The sequence below is a fragment of the Pelophylax lessonae genome (genome assembly GCF_965119305.1).
Source record: "Pelophylax lessonae genome assembly, chromosome: 5".
Classification (NCBI taxonomy): domain Eukaryota; kingdom Metazoa; phylum Chordata; class Amphibia; order Anura; family Ranidae; genus Pelophylax; species Pelophylax lessonae.
Genome location: NC_138772.1, coordinates 317,291,632 through 317,315,790, shown reverse-complemented (window position 1 = coordinate 317,315,790; position 24,159 = coordinate 317,291,632). Strand labels below are relative to the sequence as shown.

The 24,159-nt window shown below is 50.5% G+C and overlaps 1 protein-coding gene across 1 annotated transcript in view; it reads left to right on the top strand.

Moving 5' to 3' along the window:
• WRNIP1 (WRN helicase interacting protein 1) overlaps positions 1-24,159 on the top strand; it is a 202,014-nt gene that overhangs the window by 164,014 nt on the left and 13,841 nt on the right. The window contains exon 6 of the mRNA XM_082258763.1: positions 22,358-22,437. Within this exon, the coding sequence (XP_082114889.1) occupies positions 22,358-22,437 (80 nt within the window). The remainder of the gene's footprint in view (positions 1-22,357; positions 22,438-24,159) is intronic.

The following is a 24,159-nucleotide window of genomic DNA, read 5'->3' as shown; positions in this document are numbered from 1 at the left end:
AAAGGAAACGCAAAACATCGCAGGTTTTTCCTTGCTCTACGAAATTTCAGCGCGCGGTTGATGAGCAATGGCGCAATTTTAAAAAGCCTTTTGCTGTGCCGAGTAGGTTCAAGCTGCGTTATCCATTTACACCCGCCACTGATGAGCACTGGTGTGTGCCGCCTCAGGTGGATCATGCAGTGGCGATTTTAAAAAAATCCACTGCGATCCCTGCTGAGGATATCCCGGTGTTCCGGGACCCTACAGACAGGAGATTGGAGTCTCTGGCCCGTCATTCTTATACGGTTGCTGGCTCTATGCTGAAGCCGATTTTTGCTTCCATTATGGCAGCCCAGGCTATTGCGGATTGGACGCAGGTGCTCAGACGCACCCTGGTGGCTGACTCTGCCCCGCCGACAACTTTGGCTATGGTGGATCAGATTCATCAGGGTGTCATGTATTTGTGTGATGCGGACTTAGATTTGGTCCCTTTGGCTGCGCGTCTTTCAAGTGTGGCGGTATTGAACCGTCGCCTGATATGGCTGAAATGTTGGTCTGTTGACCAATCTTCTCGCAAGACTTTAGCTAATTTGCCCTACGCGGGATCTCGCCTTTTTGGCGAATCTTTGGATACTCTGATAAAGGGTATTTCTGGGGGTAAGAGCACTCTCTTGCCCCAGACTCACAAGAATAAGTTTGTGCGTGGTAAGAAGAATGCCTCGTTTAGACCCTCTCAGGGGTCCTTTCGTGCCTTTTGGTCGCACTATAAGGGCAAGCCCTTCAAGGGCCAAGGCTCCCAGAAGAAGCCGTGGACGGGTAAGCAGAAGTCCGGCCAGTCCGGGTCCGCTGCCCATAACAATACGGCCTGAAGGGACGCCCTCATCCAGTTCTGGGGTGGGGGGACGTTTGCTCGGTTTTCTTCAACCCTGGCTGGACCGCATTCGGGACAGGTGGGTTCAGGAAATCGTTCGATCTGGTTACAAGATCGAGTTTCTCTCTCGGCCGGCGGGCAGATTTTTCCCCTCAAACCTTCAGATGACTCCGGAGCGCGTGCGGGACCTGCGGGCCCAGGGAGTGGTTGTTCCGGTGCCTCATCGGGACAGATTTCGGGGGTTCTATTCCAATCTGTTCACTGTGCCCAGAAAGGAGGGCAAGGTACGTCCGATTCTGGACTTGAAAGCTCTGAACCTCTTTGTGCGGGTTCGCAAGTTTCGCATTGGAATACCTGCGCTCGGTGGTGGCTGCCCTGGTTCCGGGGGAATTCATGGCCTCCATCGATTTGAAGGATGGGTATCTTCACATTCCAATTTTCGAGGGTCACCAGAGGTACCTTCGATTCGCCATTGCGGAGGATCACTACCAATTTGTGGCGTTACCCCTCGGTCTCGCTTCGGCTCCGCGGGTTTTCACCAAGGTGCTTGCGCCGGTCCTGGCTTTGCTGAGAGCCCAGGGCATCTCTGTCTTGGGGTATCTTGACGATATCTTGATTCGGTCTGTGACCAGTCAGGGCCTGGTGAACGACCTGTCCATCACGATGCAGACTCTGCAGGAGTTCGGTTGGACGATAAATTTCCCAAAGTCAACGTTGTGTCCGTCCGTTCGTCTTCCCTACCTGGGAATGATACTGGACTCTGTTCAAGCAAAGGTCTTATAGTCTTCCAGAAGACAAGCTCCGGACACTTCAGGACGAGGTCAGGTCCCTCAAAGACAATCAGTGCTCGTCCCTCCAGACGTGTATGAGGTGTCTGGGATTGATGGTCTCGGCTTTCGAGGCGATTCCCTTCGCCCAGTTCCACACGAGGGGTCTCCAGGCGGAGATCCTGTCCAGGTGGGACGGGCGACCACAATCTCTGGATCTTCAGATATCGTTGAGTCCTCGCACCAGAAGGGATCTTCTGTGGTGGCTACAGTCCCCGGCGGTGTCGGGGGGCAAGTCTTTTCGTCCGCTTGCATGGACGGTAATCACCACGGATGCCAGCCTGTCGGGCTGGGGTGGTGTCCTGGGCGTTCTGTCCGCCCAGGGAACTTGGTTGAGGGAGGAATCCTCCCTTCCGATCAACATTCTGGAATTGCGAGCAATACATCTCTGCCTTCTGCGTTGGACGGACAGGCTTCAAGGCTGTCCGGTTCGGGTGCAGACGGACAATGACACAGCGGTGGCCTACATCAACCACCAAGGGGGCACCAGGAGTGCCCGCGCGGCTCGGGAAGTGGCCGACATTCTGTCTTGGGCCGAGGTGCACGTCCCGGCGATAACGGCGGTTCACATTCCGGGAGTGGAGAACTGGCAGGCGGATTATCTGAGTCGCCAGACCCTGGACCAGGGAGAGTGGTCCCTTCACCCGGATGTCTTTCAGATGCTGTGCGCGAAGTGGGGGTCCCCAGATGTGGACCTGTTCGCGTCTCGTCTAAACAACAAGGTGGAAAGGTTCGTAGCAAGGACGCGCGATCCTCGGGCAGACACCTCAGACGCGTTAGTGACGTCCTGGAGTCAGTATCGTCTGATGTATGCCTTTCCACCGATTCAGCTGCTGTCCAGGTTCCTTCGCAGGTTGGCCTCGGAACCGCGCACGGTGATTCTGGTGGCACCGGACTGGCCCCGCCGGTCTTGGTATGCAGACCTCGTGCATCTGGCGGTCGACGCTCCGTGGCGTCTGCCTCTTCGAGAAGATCTACTGTCTCAAGGACCAATATTCCATCCTGCTTTACAGTCGCTGGCTTTAACGGCCTGGCTGTTGAAAGCCAGGTCCTGAAGGATAGGGGTCTCTCCCCTGAGGTCATTCCCACTTTGATCAAGGCTAGAAAAGCCTCTTCGGGGAAGATCTACTACCGTACTTGGAAGGCGTATTTTGCCTGGTGTGAGTCCAGGGGGTATTCCCCTCGCTCGTACTCGGTATCGAGAGTGTTGGCTTTCCTCCAAACTGGAGTGGACCAGCGTTTGGCGTTGGCCACGATTAAGGGTCAGATTTCTGCGCTGGCCGTTCTTTTTCAACGCCCTGTGGCGTCTAATTCTTTGGTTAGCACCTTTGTTCAAGGGGTGCGTCACTTGGCTCCTCCTCGGAGGAATCCTTTACCTCCATGGGACTTGAACCTTGTTCTGTCCGTATTGCAACATGCTCCCTTTGAGAAGCTCAGGGAGATCTCGTTGTCTCTCTTGTCTAAGAAGGTTGCCTTTTTGGTGGCAATCACTTCGGCTCGCAGGGTATCGGAGCTGGCGGCCTTGTCCTGCAGCTCTCCCTACCTGGTGATTCACCTGGATAAGGTGGTCTTACGACCTAACCCTTCTTTTCTTCCGAAGAGGATCTCGGAATTTCACCTCAATGAGGACATTGTCTTGCCTTCGCTTTGCCCGAAGCCTAAGCATCCAAGGGAGGTGGCTTTGCATTCCTTGGATGTTGTTAGGGCGATCAGGGTTTACCTGTCATCGACAAAATCCTTTCGCAAGTCGGATTCTCTTTTTGTTCTTCCAGAGGGTCCTCGGAAGGGCATGGCAGCGTCGGCTGTGACCATCGCCATATGGATCAGACAGACCATTGTGCAAGCCTATGCTTTGAAGGGGAAGGTTCCCCCTTTCCCTGTGAAGGCGCACTCTACCAGGTCTCTGAGTACGTCTTGGGCCTATCGTCATCAGGCTTCTGTGGCCCAGGTGTGTAAGGCGGCGACTTGGTCGTCAGTTCACACCTTCTCAAAATTCTACAAGGTGGATGTTCAGGCATCGGCGGATGCTTCCTTTGGCCGCAAGGTTCTTAGTGCGGCAGTGCCTTAGGGCCCCTTGTTTTGGGTCCTTGGCTGTTGGGATGTCTTTATCCCTAGGTTACTTGTTTTCCTGGGTTGTTGCTCCTGTTGAGCACGTTTTTTTCCTGTTGCCCAGTTGGTTCTCTTACCTTGGTAAGGTTCTTTTCTCTGATGTGGGTACTGCGTTGCTTTAGGCGCCGCTGCTTTTTTTCCCACCCCTCATGTCTACACTGCTATGAGACGTCCCCATTAGTGATAAATATGAAGTGGCGGCGACTGTCGGAGGACGTAAGAGAAAACTGAATTTTTGTAAGATCTTACCTGTAAAATTCCTTTCTCTGACTGAGTCCTCCGACAGTCGCCGCCCCCGCCCCTCTTTTGGGGTTTTTTTTTTTTTTTTTTGAATAATATTTTTTATTAAAGAAATCGACATTACAGAAAAAATGAACGCATTACAGATACACGTCAACAAATCCAACAATTTGCAAGTACAATGCAATTTTATATCCCAAATGAAAGGATGGAGGTGGGGGGGGGGGAGGAAACACAAAACGGAAGGGGGAGGGGGGGAGAGGAAGGTTCCGACTGAGATGAGAACAGAATCAGGTCAAACAACTGCCAACATTGTCATACAAATTCAACAACCATATCTATCAGGTATCAAGAACTTGATGGGCAGATCGGGATCCACCTCAGTCCACTCACTTACGAGTTGGGGAGAAGGAAGGGGACCCCCCCGTAACCCCCAGTGGGAACATACTTGCCACAGGGGGGTCCCCACCCACTCACCCATCAGTAGGAACAACTCAGGAGGAGTATTTCCAGTACTGCCAGGCTAACCTGAATTTCTTGTAAGACAAGGAGTTAAAAGCTAAGGACTTCTCCATGGCAAAATTAACATTAACAATCTTAACGACTTCAGAAAAATTTGGAATATCGAGATCTCCAGCGACGTAGTATCAGCACCCTGGAAGCCAGTAGAATGTGTAACACCATCTGTCTATAGGCGACCGGATAATCGTCCAGTCCCAAATTTAAAAGGGCGAGTTCCTTCTTAGGAGGGCGTATAATACCCGTACATTCAGCTATACATCTGAACACTGTGTGCCAAAAGCTAGTCAGGGACGGACAGTCCCAAAGGATATGGGCCAGTGTGCCTCTGTGACCGCAGTTTCTCCAACAGGTATCCGGGATGCTTGGGAAAATTTTTGCCAACCTACTAGGTGTGTAGTACCACCTATTGGAAATTTTCAGCATAATTTCCCAATGCACTGAGCAATGAGAGTATTGGTAAGTATATGAGAGAGCGTGGGACCACTGAGTCGGGGTGAACTGGAGGTTCAGCTCAGTTTCCCACCTCTGCATTGACAACGTCTTGGGAAGATCGGGTTTTTGGTAAACTATGTCATAAAACATAGAGATACCCTTGGCTGGTTTCCTGACGGAGTTGTAGTGATTTCAAACTTTAAGGGGAATCCGGCTAGTTCTTGGGGGATGCCTTTTAAGAAAGCTATGTACACTGAGCACTTGGAGGAAGAGAGTAGACGAGACTTTTAACCTGTGCATCAGGGCTCGTGGGGTGATCAGAGCATCACTTTCGTAAAAGTGAGAGATCTCGGTAACACCCGAACGCTCCAAATCAGATGTCCGAAGGGTTGGGAGATATGCTCTTAAGCAACTCAACGGTAGAGAGGAAGAGTGAAGCGGGGCAGACTCCAGTTGCGTCTCCCGGGCGCCTTCCAACCTCCTCCAGGCCATCAGAGAGACCTGAAGAGTCGGAGGCAAACCAGACAGGGACCATGGGATCCAAAGGTCTCCCAGGAGAAACTGCCTCAAGTCGCCGGTGGGAGACAGGTGACGTTCCATAGAGGACCAAGAAGTTGAACCGAGAGGAGCAAACCAATGTTTAAGTTGGTCCAGCCTAGTGGACCAAAAGTACGCTTGAAGATCCGGCAATTTGACACCTCCCATAGATTTGGGAAGCTGAAGAGTGGAGGTAGAAACTCTCGCTCGTTTGCCACTCCAGATAAAGTCTCTCAGTCCTCTAGAGAAGGCCTTCAGGTATTTCCTGGGAAAAGGGACTGGAAGCGCCCTAAATACATAAAGCACCTGAGGCAAAATTGACATTTTGTAAGCTGCCATTCTTCCCCCCCAGGACAATTCCACTTTAGACATAGCCGCCATGGTGCTGTTGAGCTTTTTTATAAGGGGATCTAAGTTAGCGGGAAAAAGTTTAGAGATTCGGGGGGTGATATGTAGGCCCAGGTAAGGGATACTAACCTCTGTCCAAGGGTAGGGGCATAGTGATTTTAACAAGGACACTACTTTCGGGCTGATTCCCATATTAAGCGCCAGGGATTTAGAAGTGTTTACTTTATGATAGGAGATCTCTCCAAATGCCAATAAAGTGTGGTGGACCGCAGGGAGCGAGCGGGTCGGGTTCGTGAGTGTTACTATAATGTCGTCCGCAAAGAGGTTGACTTTGTGGACCGTGTTACCCAGGCAGAACCCCTCCACCGAGTCGTCAGACCGAATGGCCTCCGCCAGAGGCTCGATCATCAGATTAAAGATGGACGGAGATAAAGGACACCCCTGGCGGGTGCCATTGGTGATGGCGAACGGCATCGAGGTAGTGCCAGAGGTGAGGACTTGGGCCGAAGGGCATGAGTAGAGTGCCAGTAGGGCCGATAGTATACCTCCTGTGAATCCAAACCTCTCCAGGGCCGCACGCATGTACATCCAACTGACCCTATCGAACGTCTTCTCTGCATCCAACGTGAGGAGCAGAGAAGGCGTTCGAGTGCTCTCCGCTACATGGACCAGATTCACTATACGCCTGGTGGCGTCAGAAGTCTGCCTTCCCGGCATAAATCCCATCTGGTCACTGTGTATCAGAAGAGGTAGGACAGTTTGCAGTCGTGAGGCAAGTACTTTTGCATAGACTTTAATGTCACTATTGAGAAGGGAAATTGGTCTGTAGTTGGCAGGGAAGCTGGGGTCCTTGCCAGGTTTGGGGATGGTCGTGATATATGCGCTAAGCATTTCACTGGGGAATGCTGATTTCTGGGCCGCTTGATTGAACACTGCAACAAGGTAGGGGCTTAAGGTGTCATTGTATAACTTATAATACTCATTGCATAGACCGTCCGGACCCGGAGACTTGCCGATAGGCAAGGAGCGGACTGCCTTAGAGATCTCTTCCTCTGTAAATGGAGCGGAAAGGATCTGTACTTGGGCTTCCGTGAGAGAGGGCAGGGACAACCTGTCCAGGAAGGTTTTTATGGCTTCAGGGTCTGGTTGTACTGTGGAGGGGTCTTGTGCCAAATTGTACAGTGCGCCATAAAAGGTTGCGAATTTGTTCGCTATGTCTTTAGGGTGGGTCAATTTGGCACTTGTCTTATGATGAGTCAGATGTGATATACGTGCACATGCTCTTTTTTGTTTAACCCTGGACGCTAAGAATTTACCCGCTTTGTTGGCATGGGCATAGTAGCGGAGGTTAAGCGCCTTCAAATGGCGATCATATCGCTCCAGTAAGTGAGATCGGAAGGATTCTCTTTTTTGAGTCAGAGCTGCGGTCACAGAGGATGTGGGAGAGCTTTTGTGTGTGGCTTCAAGGGAACGGATCTCAGAGAGAAGAGCATCAAGCTTTTGATTATATGCCTTTCGCAGTCTGGCAGTCTGTTGTATACAAATGCCCCTGACAAAAGCTTTATGCGCTCCCCAAAGCGACCAAGGGTCAGAGACCGAAGAAGCGTTAAATTTAAAGAACTCACGTATATGTTCAGCAATCACCTTACCAGTAGCGGGATCTTGGAGTACTCTGGCGTCACAACGCCATATAGACGTTCGTTCCCTGGGCCCCGTCTCCTCCACCACCATCTCCACCGCGGCATGGTCTGACCACGTAATGCTTCTAATGGCCGAAGAGGAGACCTTACCCAGCAAAGGAAGATCCGTAAGAATTAAGTCAATACGAGAGTATGAACGACGTCTGGAGGAGTAATGGGAGTAATCCCTTTCCGAGCCATGCTGACACCTCCAGACATCGTACAGCTGCTCCTTGTGCAACAATAGACCAAGAGAAAGCTGTCGACCCCGGGCGGGCACTGAGGTGTCAAGCGCTGAGTCGACAACAGCATTAAAGTCGCCAAACAACACCAAGTTACCATATATATCTGCGGATATTCTTTGAAGTAACCTGTGAAGGAAACGCTGCTGATGACAGTTCGGGGCGTATACCGCTACAAGAGTCAGAGGCAAGTTGTTGAAGTCACCCCGGAGGATCAGGAACCGACCCTCTGGGTCACAGATCTCGTCCTTTAGGGAGAAAGCTACTGTGTCTCTGATTGCAATAAGAACTCCACGTTTATTCTCAGAGGCGCTGGCAAAAAAAAGGTGTGGGAAGTGTTTGTGAGAGAAGCGAGGTTGTTGAGAGATTTTGAAGTGAGTCTCTTGAATTGATGCGATATCCGCTCGACTGTTACACAATTCAGTCCATAGGGAGTACCTCTTGGCCGGATGGTTTAGGCCATTAACATTTAAGGAGAGAAATTTAATAGTCATGGTGGCTCCAAGTGACAAGTACGGATGTACTGGATGGTAGCAAGACAAGCAAGAAAGAAAAAGGAGAAGCTGAAGTTGCATGACTCATCAAAGGGGCAAAACTCCAAGGGGAACAGTTTCGTATCGGAACCAGAACCAAGGAAGGGGAGGGATCCAACAATGGAACTTAGCACAAAAAAAGACATAAAAAAAAGTCTAACAGCAGGACATACCTGCAACCAGGAGAGAAGGTCCATAGGGAGTATTCACATCCTAGGCCTGGGACTGTGAAGAACACTGCAGGGAGACACTTTCGCTGCTACTCGAACCCTGCCTAGAGTTGGAGCGTTTTCGGGAGATCACTTGCCAATCCCCTTGAATGGGCATGGGGAAAGAGATGAGATGAGGCTCCATGTGAAGGCGGTGCATCCATGACGATCCCCCAGCGGCGCAGGAGTGCCATTCCCTCCTCTATGGTAGAAATAGTGACCGTAGAGCCGTTATGGGTGATGGTTAAAAGTGCCGGGTGTTTCCACTTGTGCGGAATGTGGTGGTTCCTGAGAGCCTTAGTAACCGTAGGCAGGTTCCTGCGTTTCTGGAGAGTATGCCGGGATAGGTCAGGAAGGATCTGAATTTGTGGGTGTTCTCCAGGCATTGCTTGCAGTTGTCTCGAGGCCATAAGTATTTTATCTTTAGCCTGGAAAAAATGGACTCTCAGGAGAACATCACGGGGCAGGTCTTGTGCGATGAATCCGGGTTTAGGGATCCTATGGATCCTGTCAATGGTCAGGTCAGAGGGGGACAGGGAAGGCACCAACGCTGCAAACAGGTCCTTGGCGTATTTCTCCAGGCTTTGAGGTTGAACCGACTCCGGCACCCCCCTGAGCTTGAGGTTATTTCGTCGCGACCTATCTTCAAGGTCAGCGACTTTGTCCTTTAGCCAAGAGATGTCTTCAGCATGCCCATTATGAGCTGCCACTAAGGTGTTGAGGGACAGTGTACACTTATCCATAGACCTCTCCACCGAGTCTACCCTCTCCCCTAGCTGATGAATCTCCCTCCTAGTCTGGGTCAGTCCTTGGACCATGTCCGTATGGAGGGAGGACCATAGGGAGTGCATCATATACTTCAGTAAAGATGCCGATATTGGGTGGTCTCCCACAGGGAAGGCCGCAAAAGGATCAGCTGCATGGAAGGCCTGTGGTTGCGGTGTGGTGGGAGACTGGCCGTGATCCATCTGCTCAGCAGGGATGGAGTGGGGGGGAGAGGGCCCTCGCCTCTGCTTCTGCTTGACCGGGCTTCTTGATGAGGGTGAGGGAGGCGTGGAGGAGCCTGATGAATTCCCACTATCGGGGTTAGCCACTTGCCTTAATGGTGGTGCACCGATCCGCACCGTGTGCTGGAGGCCGCGGCTGCCGGCCGGCGCCATGTTGTTGGAGGCCTGGCACGTTGGAGAGGAGAAATCCATCCATTTTGGTGTGCTTGTGGAAGTGTTTCTTCCCCTTCGCCATCAGCGAAGTGAGGAGAAGCGGCAGAGGCTATTAGACCGCAATTGTGTCTTCCCGTAGGTCGTTGAAGGCTGAAGTCCCGGGTGGCCGAGCGGAGCTTCAGAGCAGTGCTGCCATCTGCCGCGCCGTACGCCACGCCCCCTCTCTTTTGGGGTTTGTTTATGTACTCTACTGCTATGCTACTGAAACTGAGTTGGGAATGCAGGAAGCAGGGAGGTATTGACTGAGGGGACCACCCCCTAGGGGTGGGATATGCTAAAAGCTTTGATATTAACTATTTTGTTGCCTAGCTACTCCTGCGGAGCAAAGGTCAATAACCCCATTAGTGATGAATATGAAGTGGCGGCGACTGTCGGAGGACTCAGAGAAAGGAATTTTACAGGTAAGATCTTACAAAAATTCAGTTTTTCCCACAAATAGATTCTTCTTTTGGTGGTATTTGATCACCTGTGCGTTTTCTCTTACGTCCTTTGACAGTCGCCGCCCGTTCAGTTAACCTTTACGAGTGGGTAATGGCGCCCTCTGCAGGAGCAGGCTAGGCAGTGAAAAGGTTAACAAACAAAAGCCTTAACACATAACACACCTCTAGAGGGCTTTTCCTCAGCTATTACCCATCAGCCACTAGGAGCTGCTCTTCAGTTTTATGCTGCCTAGCGTTAGGAGTAGGATAGGTCGTCCCTGCTGGGACCTAGTGTCTTAGTTTCTTTATATCTTTTTCTTGAAAAGTGTTTTTTTCTTTGAAAATAGCTTTTTTATTTCACTCACTATCACTAGTTAGTCAGGGAATTCCTGGAGGACTACAAGCGACAGCAGAGCTGGGCCTCGCACTGGATAATATAGATCCTTATGGAGTCCCAGCCTGCCACCGAGCGTCGCCGGTCATTGGTGCGCCCTGGCTTTGCAACGACAGTGCCCTTTGAGATGGGGACGAGCCTTCGAAGTCCCTTCTTCGCCGGGATATCTCAACTCCGGAACGCCCGTAAGTTGCTAGCATCCTTCCTGGCTGACGGCACCCCCGCTCAGGGTGGAAGGTGTTCCGTATCAGAGCAGTGCCCGCGTTTGCTGGACTGGTGAGTGCTACTGCCCCTGGGTCCCTAATAGGGGGCTTTTGTCTGTGGGGGTGTTCCGTGGGCCCACTCTTAGAGATGGCAGTACATAGTGGCTTTTGTGGTATCCGCTTCCTGGCTGTGTGGTGCGGCCCCCTTCCTCCCTGCCCCTGCTGGGGGCGCTCTGTGGTGCATACGGCCCTGACTGGGGGGTGTGGGAGCTTCATATATCCCGGGGGAGCTCTCTGGGGTTCCCGGTGGGGGCCAGCATATATGTATTTTTTGCCCTATTTGGCGCCGCTCGCACGACCGCCATTTTGGGTGTGGGCAGGCTGTTTAGGCCTCTTTGTGTGGGCAGCAGCCATTTTAGCTCATTCTTGGATGAGGGCGACCGCCTAGTAAGGGCGGCGGCCATTTTGCCAGTGCTTCCTCATTTAATTTCTATCAGGCACCATTTGTTTGTGGCTCAGGGCGGGCATAGGCCTCTATGTGCATGAGGTCACTTCCTCTTTTCTCTCATTTTCACTGCAGCAGCGTGTGGCTAGTACAAACACTGAGGGGTGATTTTAACTGTTTTCTCTGGCATTTTCCTGTAAAAACTGTTTCTTTTATTACTAATATGGAGCCCCTAGGATGGCAAATTTCCCCCAGACCTGGTTGGTGCTTCAGGAACTCTTCCATGGCCTCATCTGCTGCTCTTGCGACTTTGGCGTCCTAAGTGGATCTGCTGCTGTCTGAACGCACTTCTTAAAAACACGGCCTATGCCATGTCTTTTGACTCAGAGCCTGATTTGGTTGCCACGGACAACGTCCCCCCCTGAGGGGTCCCAGTCCTCCCATTCAGGTGGGGAGGAGGAAGAGTCTTCCTCTACGGAGGCGCGGGACCGTGCTGCGGTGGATGCACTTATTAGCTCCATTAAGGAGACTTTAAATCTTGATGATGCCCTGGCGGGTAAGCGGGGTTCCTTCGTGTCCCGCAAAGCCCACAAGTTGGGTCAGGTTTTTCCCTGCCCCGAGGTGTTTCACGATACCGTGAACGACCAATGGCGTTGCATCAAGCATATGCTGGCAGTGCCCAAGCGATTTAAATGCCGTTATCCCTTTGTGGATCCTGTTGATAATCGTTGGACGGTGTCACCTAGGGTGGACCACACTGTTTCTAGACTAAATGTATCTACCTTGATGCCCGTGGAGAACTCCCCGGTGTTTAAGGACTTGGCGGATAGGCGTGTTTGGAAGGCTTTCATGCCACATATATTTGGTGGCGAGCTTCTTGCTCAAGCCTGTGTTCGCTTCGGTGATGGTTTCTCAAGCGGAATGGTCCGGGGCACTTAGGCGCACGTTGATGGCAGAGTCGGTTTTTCCGGCTGCCCTGGACATGGTGGATCAAGTGACCCTGTCCGTGATGTACCTGTGTGGCGCGGCCTTGGACGAGGCTCCCTGGGTTGCACAGCTGTCTGCGGACGGGGTTGCGATCCGCCGCATTATCTGGTTGGCTGGCAACGCTATCAAGAAGACTGTGTCTGATGTCCCTTTTTTTTTTGGTAGTAGGCCTTTTGGGGACACTCTGGATGAGTTGATCAAGGGGCTTACGGGGGGCAAGAGTACTCTTTTGTCCCAAGCCTCTAAGAGAAAATCACCCCGCACTAGGCGGGACCCCTCTTTTAAGGCTCATCATGGGTCCTTTCGTGCCTTCGGGGCATAGGATGATGGGAAATCATTCAAGACCTCAGGTGGTCACAAGCAGCCATGGTCAGGTAAGCCCAAGGTCGGTCAGGCCGGTTCGGCTGCCCAGTCCACCTCTTCCTGAAGGGACGCCCTCACCTGTTTCAGGGGTGGGGGGACGTCTGCGTTGTTTTCAGGAACCCTGGTTGTCCTGAAATCAGGACAGGTGGGTTCACGCACTGATTCGTTCAGGGTGCAAGTTCGAGTTTCGATCTTACCCCACAGACAGGTTCTTTCCATCAAATCTCCATCTGACTCCCGATCGTTTCGGAGATCTCGAGGGGGCGGTTCAAGAACTTCTCGCCCAAGGAGTCATTGTGCCAGTCCCTTCACGGGACAGGTTTCATGGTTTTTACGCCAATCTGTTCACAGTGCCCAGAAACAAGGGCATAGTGCGTCCTATCTGGACTTAAAGTCTCTGAACCATTTTGTGAGAGTTCAGAAGTTCCAGAGGGAATCCATCCCGTCGGTGGTGGCATCGTTGAGTCCAGGGGACTTCCTGGCCTCCATCGACTTGAAGGATGCGTATCTGCATATCCCTGTCTCCGAGGGTCAACAGCAGTATCTCCGCTTAACGGTGGCAGAGGAGCATTATCAGTTTGTGGCATTGCCCTTCGGTCTCACTTCGGCTCCCAGGGTCTTCTCCAAGGTTTTGGCCTCGGTGCTGGCTTTACTGCGTCCTATCTGGACTTAAAGTCTCTGAACCATTTTGTGAGAGTTCAGAAGTTCCGGAGGGAATCCATCCCGTCGGTGGTGGCATCGTTGAGTCCAGGGGACTTCCTGGCCTCCATCGACTTGAAGGATGCGTATCTGCATATCCCTGTCTCCGAGGGTCAACAGCAGTATCTCCGCTTAACGGTGGCAGAGGAGCATTATCAGTTTGTGGCATTGCCCTTCGGTCTCACTTCGGCTCCCAGGGTCTTCTCCAAGGTTTTGGCCTCGGTGCTGGCTTTACTGCGTTTAAAGGGGATTGCGGTCCTCAGTTATCTGGACGACCTCCGGTTAATGACGAGCTTGTGTGCCACCTTGAAGAGCGATCTGGCGATCACTGTTAAGACGCTCAAGGAGTTCGGTGGACCGTGACCTTCCAGAAGTCGGCTCTGACTCCTTCGGTTCACCTCCTGGACGCTGTTTAGGCAAAGTTCTTTCTCCCGAAGGACAAACTCTGGACCCTGCAGGGCAAGATCAGGTCCCTCAGGGACAACGATCTCTCCTCTCTACGGGCCTGCATGCGGTCCCTGGGCCTTGATGGTTTCGGCTTTCGAATCGATCCCATTTTCTCAATTTCACATGAGAACTCTGCAAGCAGACATTCTTGCCAGGTGGGACAGAACGCCTCAGTCATTGGACAGAAGGATTTCTCTGAGCCACCTCGCAATATCGGATCTTTTGTGGTGGCTCCTGTCGCCCACTCTGGCACAAGACTAGTCCTTCCGGCCTCTGCTGTGGACGGTGATCACCACGGATGCCAGCCTGTCGGGCTGGGGTGGAGTTCTGGGCATGCTTTGTGCCCAGGGGACGTGGTTGGTGGAGGAGGCCTTCTTACAGATAAACGTCTTGGGGCTCCGAGCAATTAAGCTCTGCTTGTTCCGTTGGTCAACTCGGCTTCAGGGTTGTCCGGTTTGGGTGCAGACGGACAACGCCATGGCAGTGGCTTACTTTACTCACCAAGGGGGCACCAAGAATGCCCGGGCGGCCAAGGAAGTGGCCCAGATCCTCTCTTGGGCCGAGACGCACGTTCCGGTGATTTCAGCCGTTCACGTTCTGGGTGTGGAGAACTGGCAGACGGACTATCTGAGTCGCCAAACCCTGGACCAGGGAGAATGTTCCCTCCATCCAGTGGTGTTTACCTCCTGTGTGCCCGGTAGGGGACTCCGGATGTGGAGCTGTTCGCTTCCCGCCTCAAGAAAAAGGTGGGAAGGTTTGTGGCCAGAACCCGCGATCCTCTGGCGGAAACCACAGACACGTTGGTGGTGCCCTGGCATCGGTGTTGGTTGATTTATGCCTTCCCTCCGATTCTACTGTTATCCAGGTTCCTCCGCAGGTTGGCATCGGGACATGTGTGGGTCATTCTGGTGGCCCCAAACTGGCCGCGTTGGTCTTGGTACGCAGACATTGTGCAGATGGTCGTCAAGCCTCCCTGGCGGCTTCCGCTGTGAGACGATCTACTGTCTCAAGAGCCGATCTTCCATCCTGCTTTACAGTCTCTGGCTTTGACGGCGTGGCTATTGAAAGCCAAGTCTTGAGAGACCGGGGTCTCTCGAGTGCTCATTCCTACCTTATTGAAGGCTCGGAAAGCTACCTCTAGAAAAATTTACCATCACACCTGGAAGGCATATATTGCCTGGTGCGGGTTGCAGGGGTTTCATCCCCTGCTCCTTTTCGGTGGGTTTTGGCCTTCCTACAGGAAGGTGTAGATCAGCGTTTGGCACTGGCCATGATTAAAGGTCAGTTGTCTGCCTTAGCAATTCTTTTCCAGCGTCCCTTGGCGACGAATTCCTTGATTCGCACCTTTATTCAGGGGGTGCGACATCTGGCTCCCCCGAGGAAAGCTCCTTTTGCCGCCATGGGACCTGAACTTGGTTTTGTCCATTTTGTAACGGCCTCCCTTTGAAAACATCACAGACATACCTATGCCTGTGTTGTCTTAGAAAGTGGCTTTTCTGGTGGCTGTCACCTCTGCTCGCAGAGTGTCTGAGTTGGCGGCTCTGTCTTGCCGCTCTATCTGGTTGTTCATAGGGACAAAGTGGTCTTGAGACCCAATCTCTCTTTTCTTCCCAAGATGGTATCTGCTTTTCACCTCTACGAAAATGTTGTCTTGCCTTCGCTTTGTGCGAAACCCAAGCATCCCAAGTAAATTGACTTATATTCCTTGGATGTGGTTAGGGCGGTCAGGGTTTACCTGTCCGCCACGGAGTCTTTTCGGAAGTCTGACTCCCTGTTTGTAGGTTTCGGCCACGTCCACGGCGACCATTTCTACATGGATCAGACAGACAATTGTTCAGGCCTATTCACTCAAGGGTCAGGTTCCTCCTTTCCCTGTCAGGGCTCATTCTACCAGAGCTGTCAGTGCCTCTTGGGCGTTTCACCATCAGGCTTCTGTGGCTCAGTTGTGCAAAGCAGCGACCTGGTCCTCTGTGCACACTTTAACAAGATTTTACAAACTTGATGTGATGGCATCCTCGGATGCTTCCTTTGGCCTGGTTGCACGTTGCCTTTTCTTTGGTTGCGTCTTCCCACCCCTCACACCTGCACTGCTTTGAGACATTCCACTCGTGAAGGCTAACTGAATGGGCGGCGACTGTCAGTGAACATAAGATAAAATAGCATTTTTGTAAGAACTTACCGTAAAATTATTTTCTCTGAGTCCTCTTGACAGTTGCCGCCCCTGCCCCTCTTCTTTTTGGGGTTGATAGTCTCCATGTACTGCTTGCTGCAAATCCGAAGAGCAGCTCCTAGTGGCTGATGGGTAATAGCTGAGGAACATCCCCCTAGAGGTGTGTTATGTGTTAAGGCTTTTGTTTGTTAACCTTTTCACTGCCTAGCCTTCTCCTGCAGAGGGCGCCATTACCCACTTGTGAAGGCTAACTGAACGGGCGGCGACTGTTGCTCTATAAACAAAAAGAGTGACAATTTTTGAAAAAATAAAACAATATTTTTTTACATTCTGCTATATGACCCTCTCAAAAAAAAAAAATTAAAAATCAAAAGTTTTTAACATTATAGGCCAATTTGTTTTCTGCTACATATTTTTGGTAAAAAAAAAACGCAATAACCGTATTTTGATTGGTTTGCGCAAAAGTTATCGCGTCTACTAACTACAGGAAAGATTTGTGTAATTTTTATAGTTTTTTTTTTACTAGTAATGGTGGCAATCTGCGATTTTTTTGCAGGACTGCAACATTGTCCCAAGGAATTGATCGGACCCCTGGCGGACATTTTTGACACTTTTGGGGGGACCAGTGACATTACTACAGTAATCAGTGCTAAAAATATGCACTGTTACTATAATGACATTGGCAGGGTGGGGTTAACATTCTGGGGGATCAAGGGGTTAATTGTGAGCCTAGGGGAGTGATTCTAACTGTGGGGGGGCATGGCTTCTGAAATGGCCATAAAGACATGTGATCCTATATAGAAGGATCACATGGACTCTATGACCATTGCTGGGAGAAGAACGGTCAGCTGTGTTTACAACAGCTGACCGCTCTTCTCTCTCAGCAGGGAATGATTGCAGGGGGTCAGGTGGCAATCACAGCCGCCTGACTGCTGAGGAGCGGGGGCAGGAGCGCGTCGCCGGCTGCGGGCGCTCGACTTCCTAGCCTCACGAGAGCGAGCGATGTACATACATGTACAGCGATTTGCCTGGGAGCAGATGCCTGCTGCAGTACATAAAGTGGTTAATGTACCTTTAATATTTTTAGCTGATTTAAACTTAAAGTTTAATTGGGCTTTAAGTTTCTTTTTAATTTATTTTTATTATTTTGGTATTGAGTTACAGAGAATTAAAATTTAAATTTCTCTTTCGTTCATTGACGAACACAGCTCCTGATTCTTCTTAACCATTGGGTTATACTGCCCCTACAGGAGTAAGACACTAGGCAGGAAAAAGCATGACTACGCCTATGGACAGTCCCTGGGGGTATACACCCACACTCAGCTATAGGCACTTTAGTTTCTTGCTGGGATCTCTGGTCCTGGCAATTTTTTTCTTTTTTAATTTTTTTTTTCCTATCTTTGTTATTTTGTTCCTGTGAAAATCTCCTATCAACTGCCGGACTGGGCGATGGATTGGATAATCTAGATCCAGAGGGTCCCCCCAGTCTGGCCAGCAAACGCGCACATGCAGGCATCAGCTCTGCGCTAGGTCGGCCTCGACATAGCCTCACTGGACGGAGGCTGGCCTGCCAATGAAACGCCTTGCGAGGGATGCTCTTAAGGGGGGCTTGTTGGAGTTGCTGCTGACCGGGTTTTTCCTGGTGCACAACAGGGGGTTGAGCAGGGTTCCCCTGCTATCCTGGAGGTTGGTGACTGGGGCAGGGATGTCCTCTGGGCTCCCTGCTACAGTTGTTGGGCTGGGGGAGCAAATAGTTTCGTATCCTCAGGTCAGCGCTTCACGCGGCCAGATCCGGCCCCAAATTTAGGCCACGGCTTTGCGGGTCTACTGGTTGGGAGCTATGTGGGGCGGCCCCAGTAAGGGTGGCTGAAGCCACTGCCCTCCGTTAGGACATTCCCCCTCCCCTCCGCTGCCCCTGGGTGGTCGGCTCCGCTGAGGCTCGCGCCCAGGCGGCTGGGCATCCACAAAAATTTAGCACGCGGCTTTGCGGCCAAATCGGCCTCTGTTGAGGGGGGGGCGGCCCCAGTGAGACTGGCTGGAATGAGTGCACTTGCGGCTGGGCCTCCACACAAATTGAGGCAGCGGCTTGCGGCCTACTAGGCCATGTGGCCAGCTTGGCATCTCCCTTGCAAGGGGTGGCGCTTAACTTTTTGATGGCAATAATGCTGCCATTATTGTGGAGGGCACCTTCCCCTTTTAGGCACTACGGGACCATCAGGATACTCTGCCTGCGTGTCCACGTCACAGCGGACCGCCACCTTTTAAGGGGACTATTTCCTATTGTGTGTTCCTCTATGGAGGGGCTCAGAGGGCGACCCCCTTGTTTCTTTTTGCGGGGTCCAGCAGGTGGTCCATTCGTGGACCCTGGGTCGGGATCGCAGTCGGCTGCCCTCCCTGATTGTTGTTTTTCCGGATGACCTTCTTATATAGCGTCCACCGCCCTCCCCTGCCTCATCTGTCCATCAGATCGTGAATCCGGCCGCCACCGATGCGAGCCACCGTACTGGGTCTGTGTCCGCGCACACTGAGTGCTCAGACAGTGAGGATGCTTCCGTGCATGAAAAGGCCTGGGGGATGAACTTATTGTGTCAGAGAGTGAAATTTTAAACATGGCGGAGATGCTGCGTCGGAGGTGACGGTCCCTTTTGGCACCACAGGTCCTCCACTTTCCCGCTTACTTTGACAACATTGTCACATAACAGTGGGGTTGTCCAAAACGCACTCTTGTGGTCCCTAAGCATTTTTCTATGCGGTATCCTTATAAGGATTCCCAACTTAAAAAGTGGATGGTCCCACCTGTAGTGGACTCGCCGGTTTCCAGGTTAAATCAAGCTTCCTTAATTCCGGTTAAGGAGTCCTTGGCCTTTAAAGATCCAGTTGATAGGAGAGCGGAGGCTCTGGCTCGCCATATGTTTCACTATGGCTGGTTCAGCTTAGGCCGGCATTTACTATTGCCCTGTTGTCACAAACTCTGACGAGTTGGCTAAAGTTTTACATCAGGGTGACTGCTTCCCCTGCCTTTGCGGAGCTGGCGGATCAGTGGATCCAGGGGCTACAGTTTATCTGTGTTGCCTCTTTGGATGCGGCTCCTTTGATTTTAGGCTGTCTGTATCAGCAGTGGTCCTTCGGCGCCTTAGCTGGCTCACAATGCTGGTATGCGGACCAGACTTCTAAGAAGGCCTTATCTGATCTCCCCTTTGTGGGGGATCGCCTTTTTGGGGATAAAAGTCCTTTAGGGCCTCCCCCAGAGGTTCCAAGAGGACCTAGTCTGGCAAGCCAAGAGAGGCTCTTCCAGACCTGGGGACAAGGCTTCCTCTGCATGAAGGAGTGCCCTCACCCGTATCTGGGGTGGGGGGATGTCTTCGCTAATTTCCAGATTCGTGGACCTCTCTGGTATAATTTAAGTGGGTCCACAAAGTCTTTAGTTCTCATCCTGCAGAAAGGTTCTTCCCTTCCAACCTGCACTTGTCCCCAGATCGCTTACGGGGTCACTTTGGGGCAAGACTTTTTACTTCATGGGGTGATTGTCCCGATTCTCGCTTTAGAATGTTTTTAGGGGTTTTACTCAAACCTGTTTACAGTTGTCTGGAAGGAAGGCAAGGCACATCCAATTCTGGACCTCAAGGCGCTAAACTGCTTTGTGCGGGTTCAGAATGGAGTCCATTCGCAGGGTAGTGGCATCCCTACATCTGGGGGATTTTCTCACTTCTATCGACATCGACGCCTGCCTTCACATTTCAGTATGTGCCTGTCACCAGCGCTTCCTCCACCGTGGGGGAGGAGCATTATCAGTTTGTGGTGTTTACCTTTGGTCTCGCCTCCGCTCCTGGGGTCTTCACAAGGTGTTGGCCTCGGTGCTAGCATTGTTGCGTCAGCGAGGGATCGTGGTACTAGGGTACCTGGACAATCTTCTTCTACGAGCAGTCTCCGACTGTGCTGATGGACACCTTGGAGATTACTCTGCGATCTTTGAGGGAGTTTGGTTAAATTCTGAACCATCAGATGTCTGCTTTGGTTTCATTCACAAAACTGGACTATCTGGGTGAATTCAGCCAGAGTGTTGCTTCCTCTGGAAAAACTCCAGAAATTGCAGGAGGCAATTCAGTTTTTGTTGTCCAGCAAACGGTCATCCCTCCAAACTTGCATGTGGGTGCTGGGTCTGATGGCGTCTACCTTTTGAGGCTGATCCGTTTGCACAGTTCCACATGAGATCTCTGCAAAAAGAGATTCTGTGGAAATGGAACAAGAATACACAATCTCTAGACAATCTGATCCTGTTGAGCTGGGGTAAGAGAGGGTCCCAGATATGGTGGCTTCGTTCTCCGGCACTTCAACAGGGAAATCCTTCTTCCCCTGTACTGAGCGGTTGTCACCATGGATGCCAGCCTGTCTGGGTGGGGAGGCGTCCTCGGCACAGATGGTGCTCAGGGGGTCTGGACTCGGGAAGAGTTCAGGCTGCCGATCAATGTACTGGAACTCCGAGCGATCAGACTATGTCTGAATCATTGGACAGTTCGTCTTCAGGGGTGTCCAGTACGAATTCCATCGGACAATGCCATGGCCGTGGCCTATGTCAATCACCATGGGGACACAAGAAGTGTCCTGGGGGATCGGGAAGTAGCTGGCATTCTAAGGTGGGCAGAATGATCGTTCTAGCCCTTTCTGCTGTACACATTCCATGGAATGTACAGAAGTTTGTGGCATGGTCGGGATCCTCTGGCTGACGCCGCAGACGCATTAGTGGCTCCTTGATGTCAGTATCGTCTGATTTATGCCTTTCCCCTCTCAAACTTTTGCCAAGACTCCTGTGCAGGATCAAGGCAGCAAGGGATTCAGGTCTTTCTGGTGGCTCTAGACTGGCCTCACCGGTCTTGGTATGCCAATCTGGTACGGCTAGTCACCGATGCTCCTTAAAGACTTCCTCTCAGGGAAGATCTGCTGTCTCAGTAACTAATCTTCCCTCCTGCTTTAAAGTCGCTGGTTTTAACGGCTTGGCTGTTAAAAGCCAGGTGCTGAAAGATAGAGGTTTGTCTGAATCAGTGATTCCTATGCTGTTAAAGGTTAGAAAATCTACCTTTTAGGAAGATCTACCATTGTATTTGGAAGGTGTATGTTGCGTGGTGTGAGTCTTTCGGGGTTCTTCCTCGCTCCTGTTCAGGGGCTCAGTTCTTGGCTTTCTTCCAACAGGGGTTGAGCAGCACCTGGCCTTGAGTACCATCAAGGGGCAGGTTTCGGCTTTGGCATTTTTTTGTACATCATCCCTTGGCCACGCTTTCCTTGATGCATACCTTTTATCCAGGGAGCTCAACACTTGGTTCCTCCTTTGGTTGGTGCTGGCGGCGTTGTCTTGTCGTTCACCTTACCTGTTGGTTTACAGAGCTAAAGTGGTTCTTCGTCCCTGTCCGTTGTTCCTTGCAAAGGTCGTCTCTGATTTCCATTTGAATGTAGACATTACTGTATGTTGCCTTACCTATGTCCCAGGCCTAAATATACTAAGGAAACTGCTTTGCATTCCCTGGATGTGGTTCGGGCAATCAGGGTGTACCTGGCAGCTACGGAGTCTTTTAGGAAGTTAGACTCGCTATTTGTACTCAAGGTTGGACCTCGAAAAGGGTTGGCGGTTTCTGCTGCGATCATTTTAAAATGGATCAGACAGACTGTGATTCAGGCCTATTCAATTAGGGGGCCAGGTTCCTCCTTTCCCTGTTAGGGCACACTCTACTCGGGCGTTTAGTGCCTCCTGCGCCTTCCTTCATCAGGCATCAGTGGTGCAAGCTTGCAAGGCGGTCATCTGTGCACACTTTTACAAAGTTGTATAAAGTGGATGTGTTGACATCAACGGATGCTTCTTTTGGCTGCAAATTTTTTTGCAGGCTGCTGTTTTAGAAGACTTGGTCCTCTTTGAGGGAGTATTTTTTTCAGGTGAGCTCTAGTTGTTTTGGTTGAGCTCCATGTTACCTGGTTGGCTATGGTTAGCCTTGGGAGTTTTTTTCTGCTGTTTTCCCACCCCTCATGTTTAACACTGCGTGGGAACGTCCCAATGGTTAAGAAGAATCAGGAGCTGTGTCCGTCAATGAATGAAAGAGAAAAGGGGATTTTTGACTTATTGTAAAATTAATTTCTCATATGTTTATTGACAGACACAGCACCCACCCCTCTGTGGAGTTGGCTTTCTTCTGACACTGCTTTTAACAAAACTGAGTGCCTATAGCTGAGTGTAGATGTATACACCCCGGGACTGCCCAAAGGCGTAGTCCAGCTTTTTCCTGCCTAGTGTCCTACTCCTGTAGGGGGCAGTAAAACCCAATGGTTAAGAAGAATCAGGAGCTGTGTTTGTCAATGAGCATCAGAGAAATGGATTTTACGGTAAGTCAAAAATCCCATCTTTTGTATTTTGTAGAAGAGAATTTAAATCTTTTTTTTTTTTATATTATGTTAAAATTTTTGGATTTGTAATAAATGTTTATTTTCTTGTTGTCCAGGTCTCGCTGATCCCCTAGCTTTAACCCAAGCAGTGTCAGCTTATCAAGCCTGCCATTTTATTGGAATGCCGGAATGCGATGCAAGTTACTTTTTACTATACTTATCACAAGGCTTTGTCACTATCTAAGTGCACAAGTGTAACTTTAAATCCATGTGACATTTTGCAGTTTCAATCATGATAGTCTGCCTTTAACTCCTTTTGTGTTCATGCTTTAGATTTGGAAACCTAGAATAGTGTGCAGTATTAAATTATCTTATAGATAAGGCTACATCGCAGGCTTACCATATTGCATAAGTAAACATAAGAAATTGAAATGCTGTACTGATGTATTTCAACAAGCGATGAGCAGGCATCAAGGGGTGAGGCACAAAGAATCTCTCAGGAAGCCTAGACACCAGTTTCTGGCTTCAGTTCAAATAGTTTTCATATGTGTTCACTAAAGTTTACAATCTAACATTGACGTACCATGGATTAAATGCTACCACAGGAATACAAACGTATTGCATAGTGTCTACAATCCTTTATACCATGACAAAGGATGTAAAAATAGGTGTCAACCTGTGGAGTATGAACGATAGAATGCCAAACCCAAAAGGCACAGTTCCTGAAATTGCAGGCCTAGTTACTGTTAAAACAAGTAAGCAGTAAGCCATAGAAAGGGTAACCTGCCCTATGTAATAAAATCAAAAGCAAAGTATTATTTTGCTCAAAGTGCATGGAAATTAAACATTCAAGTATGGTATTCACATACTACTGTAAAAATGCTATTTATTTTCCCTGGAATTATTAGTTAGTTGTATTATTCTTACTCCTATCATTCCCAATTATTGCCTAGGCCATAGATGAAGCATACAGTTTCTCACAAGTGAGCACACCCTTCACATTTTTGTAAAAATGTTATTACGGTATATCTTTTCATGTGACAACACTGAATTAATGGCACTTTGCTACAATGTAAAGTAGTAAGTGTACAGCTTGTATAACAGTGTAAATTTGCTGCCCCCTCAAAATAACTCAACACACAGCCATTAATGTCAAAACCGCTGGCAACAAAAGTGAGTACACCCCTAAGTGAAAATGTCCAATTTGGGCCCAAAGTGTCAATTTTTTTTGTGACCACCATTATTTTCCAGCACTGCCTTAACCCTCTTGGGCATGGAGTTCACCAGAGCTTCTTCCACTCCTCCTTGACGACATTACGGAGCTGGTGGATGTTAGAGACCTTGCGCTCCTCCATCTTCCGTTTGAGGATGCCCCACAGATGCTCAAAAGGGTTTACGTCTGGAGACATGCTTGGCCAGTCCATCACCTTTACCATCAGCTTCTTTAGCAAGGCAGTGGTCATTTGGAGGTGTGTTTGGGGTCATTATCATGTCAGAATACTGCCCTGTGGCCCAGTCTCCAAAGGGAGGGGATCATGCTATGCTTCAGTATGTCACAGTACATATCGGCATTTATGGTTCCCTCAATGAACTGTAGCTCCCCAGCGCCAGCCACACTAATGCAGCCCCCAGACCATGACACTCCCACCATCATGATGGACTGTAGGCAAGACACACTTGTCTTTGTACTCCTCACCTGTTTTCCGCCACACACGCTTGATACCATCTGAACCAAATAAGTTTATCTTGGTCTCATCAGACCACAGGTCATGGTTTTAATAATCCATGTCGTCAGTCTGCTTGTCTTCAGCAAACTGCAGGCTTTCTTGTGCATCATCTTTAGAGGAGGCTTCCTTCTGGGGTGACAGCCATGCAGACCAATTTGATGCAGTGTGCAGCATATGGTCTGAGAACTGAC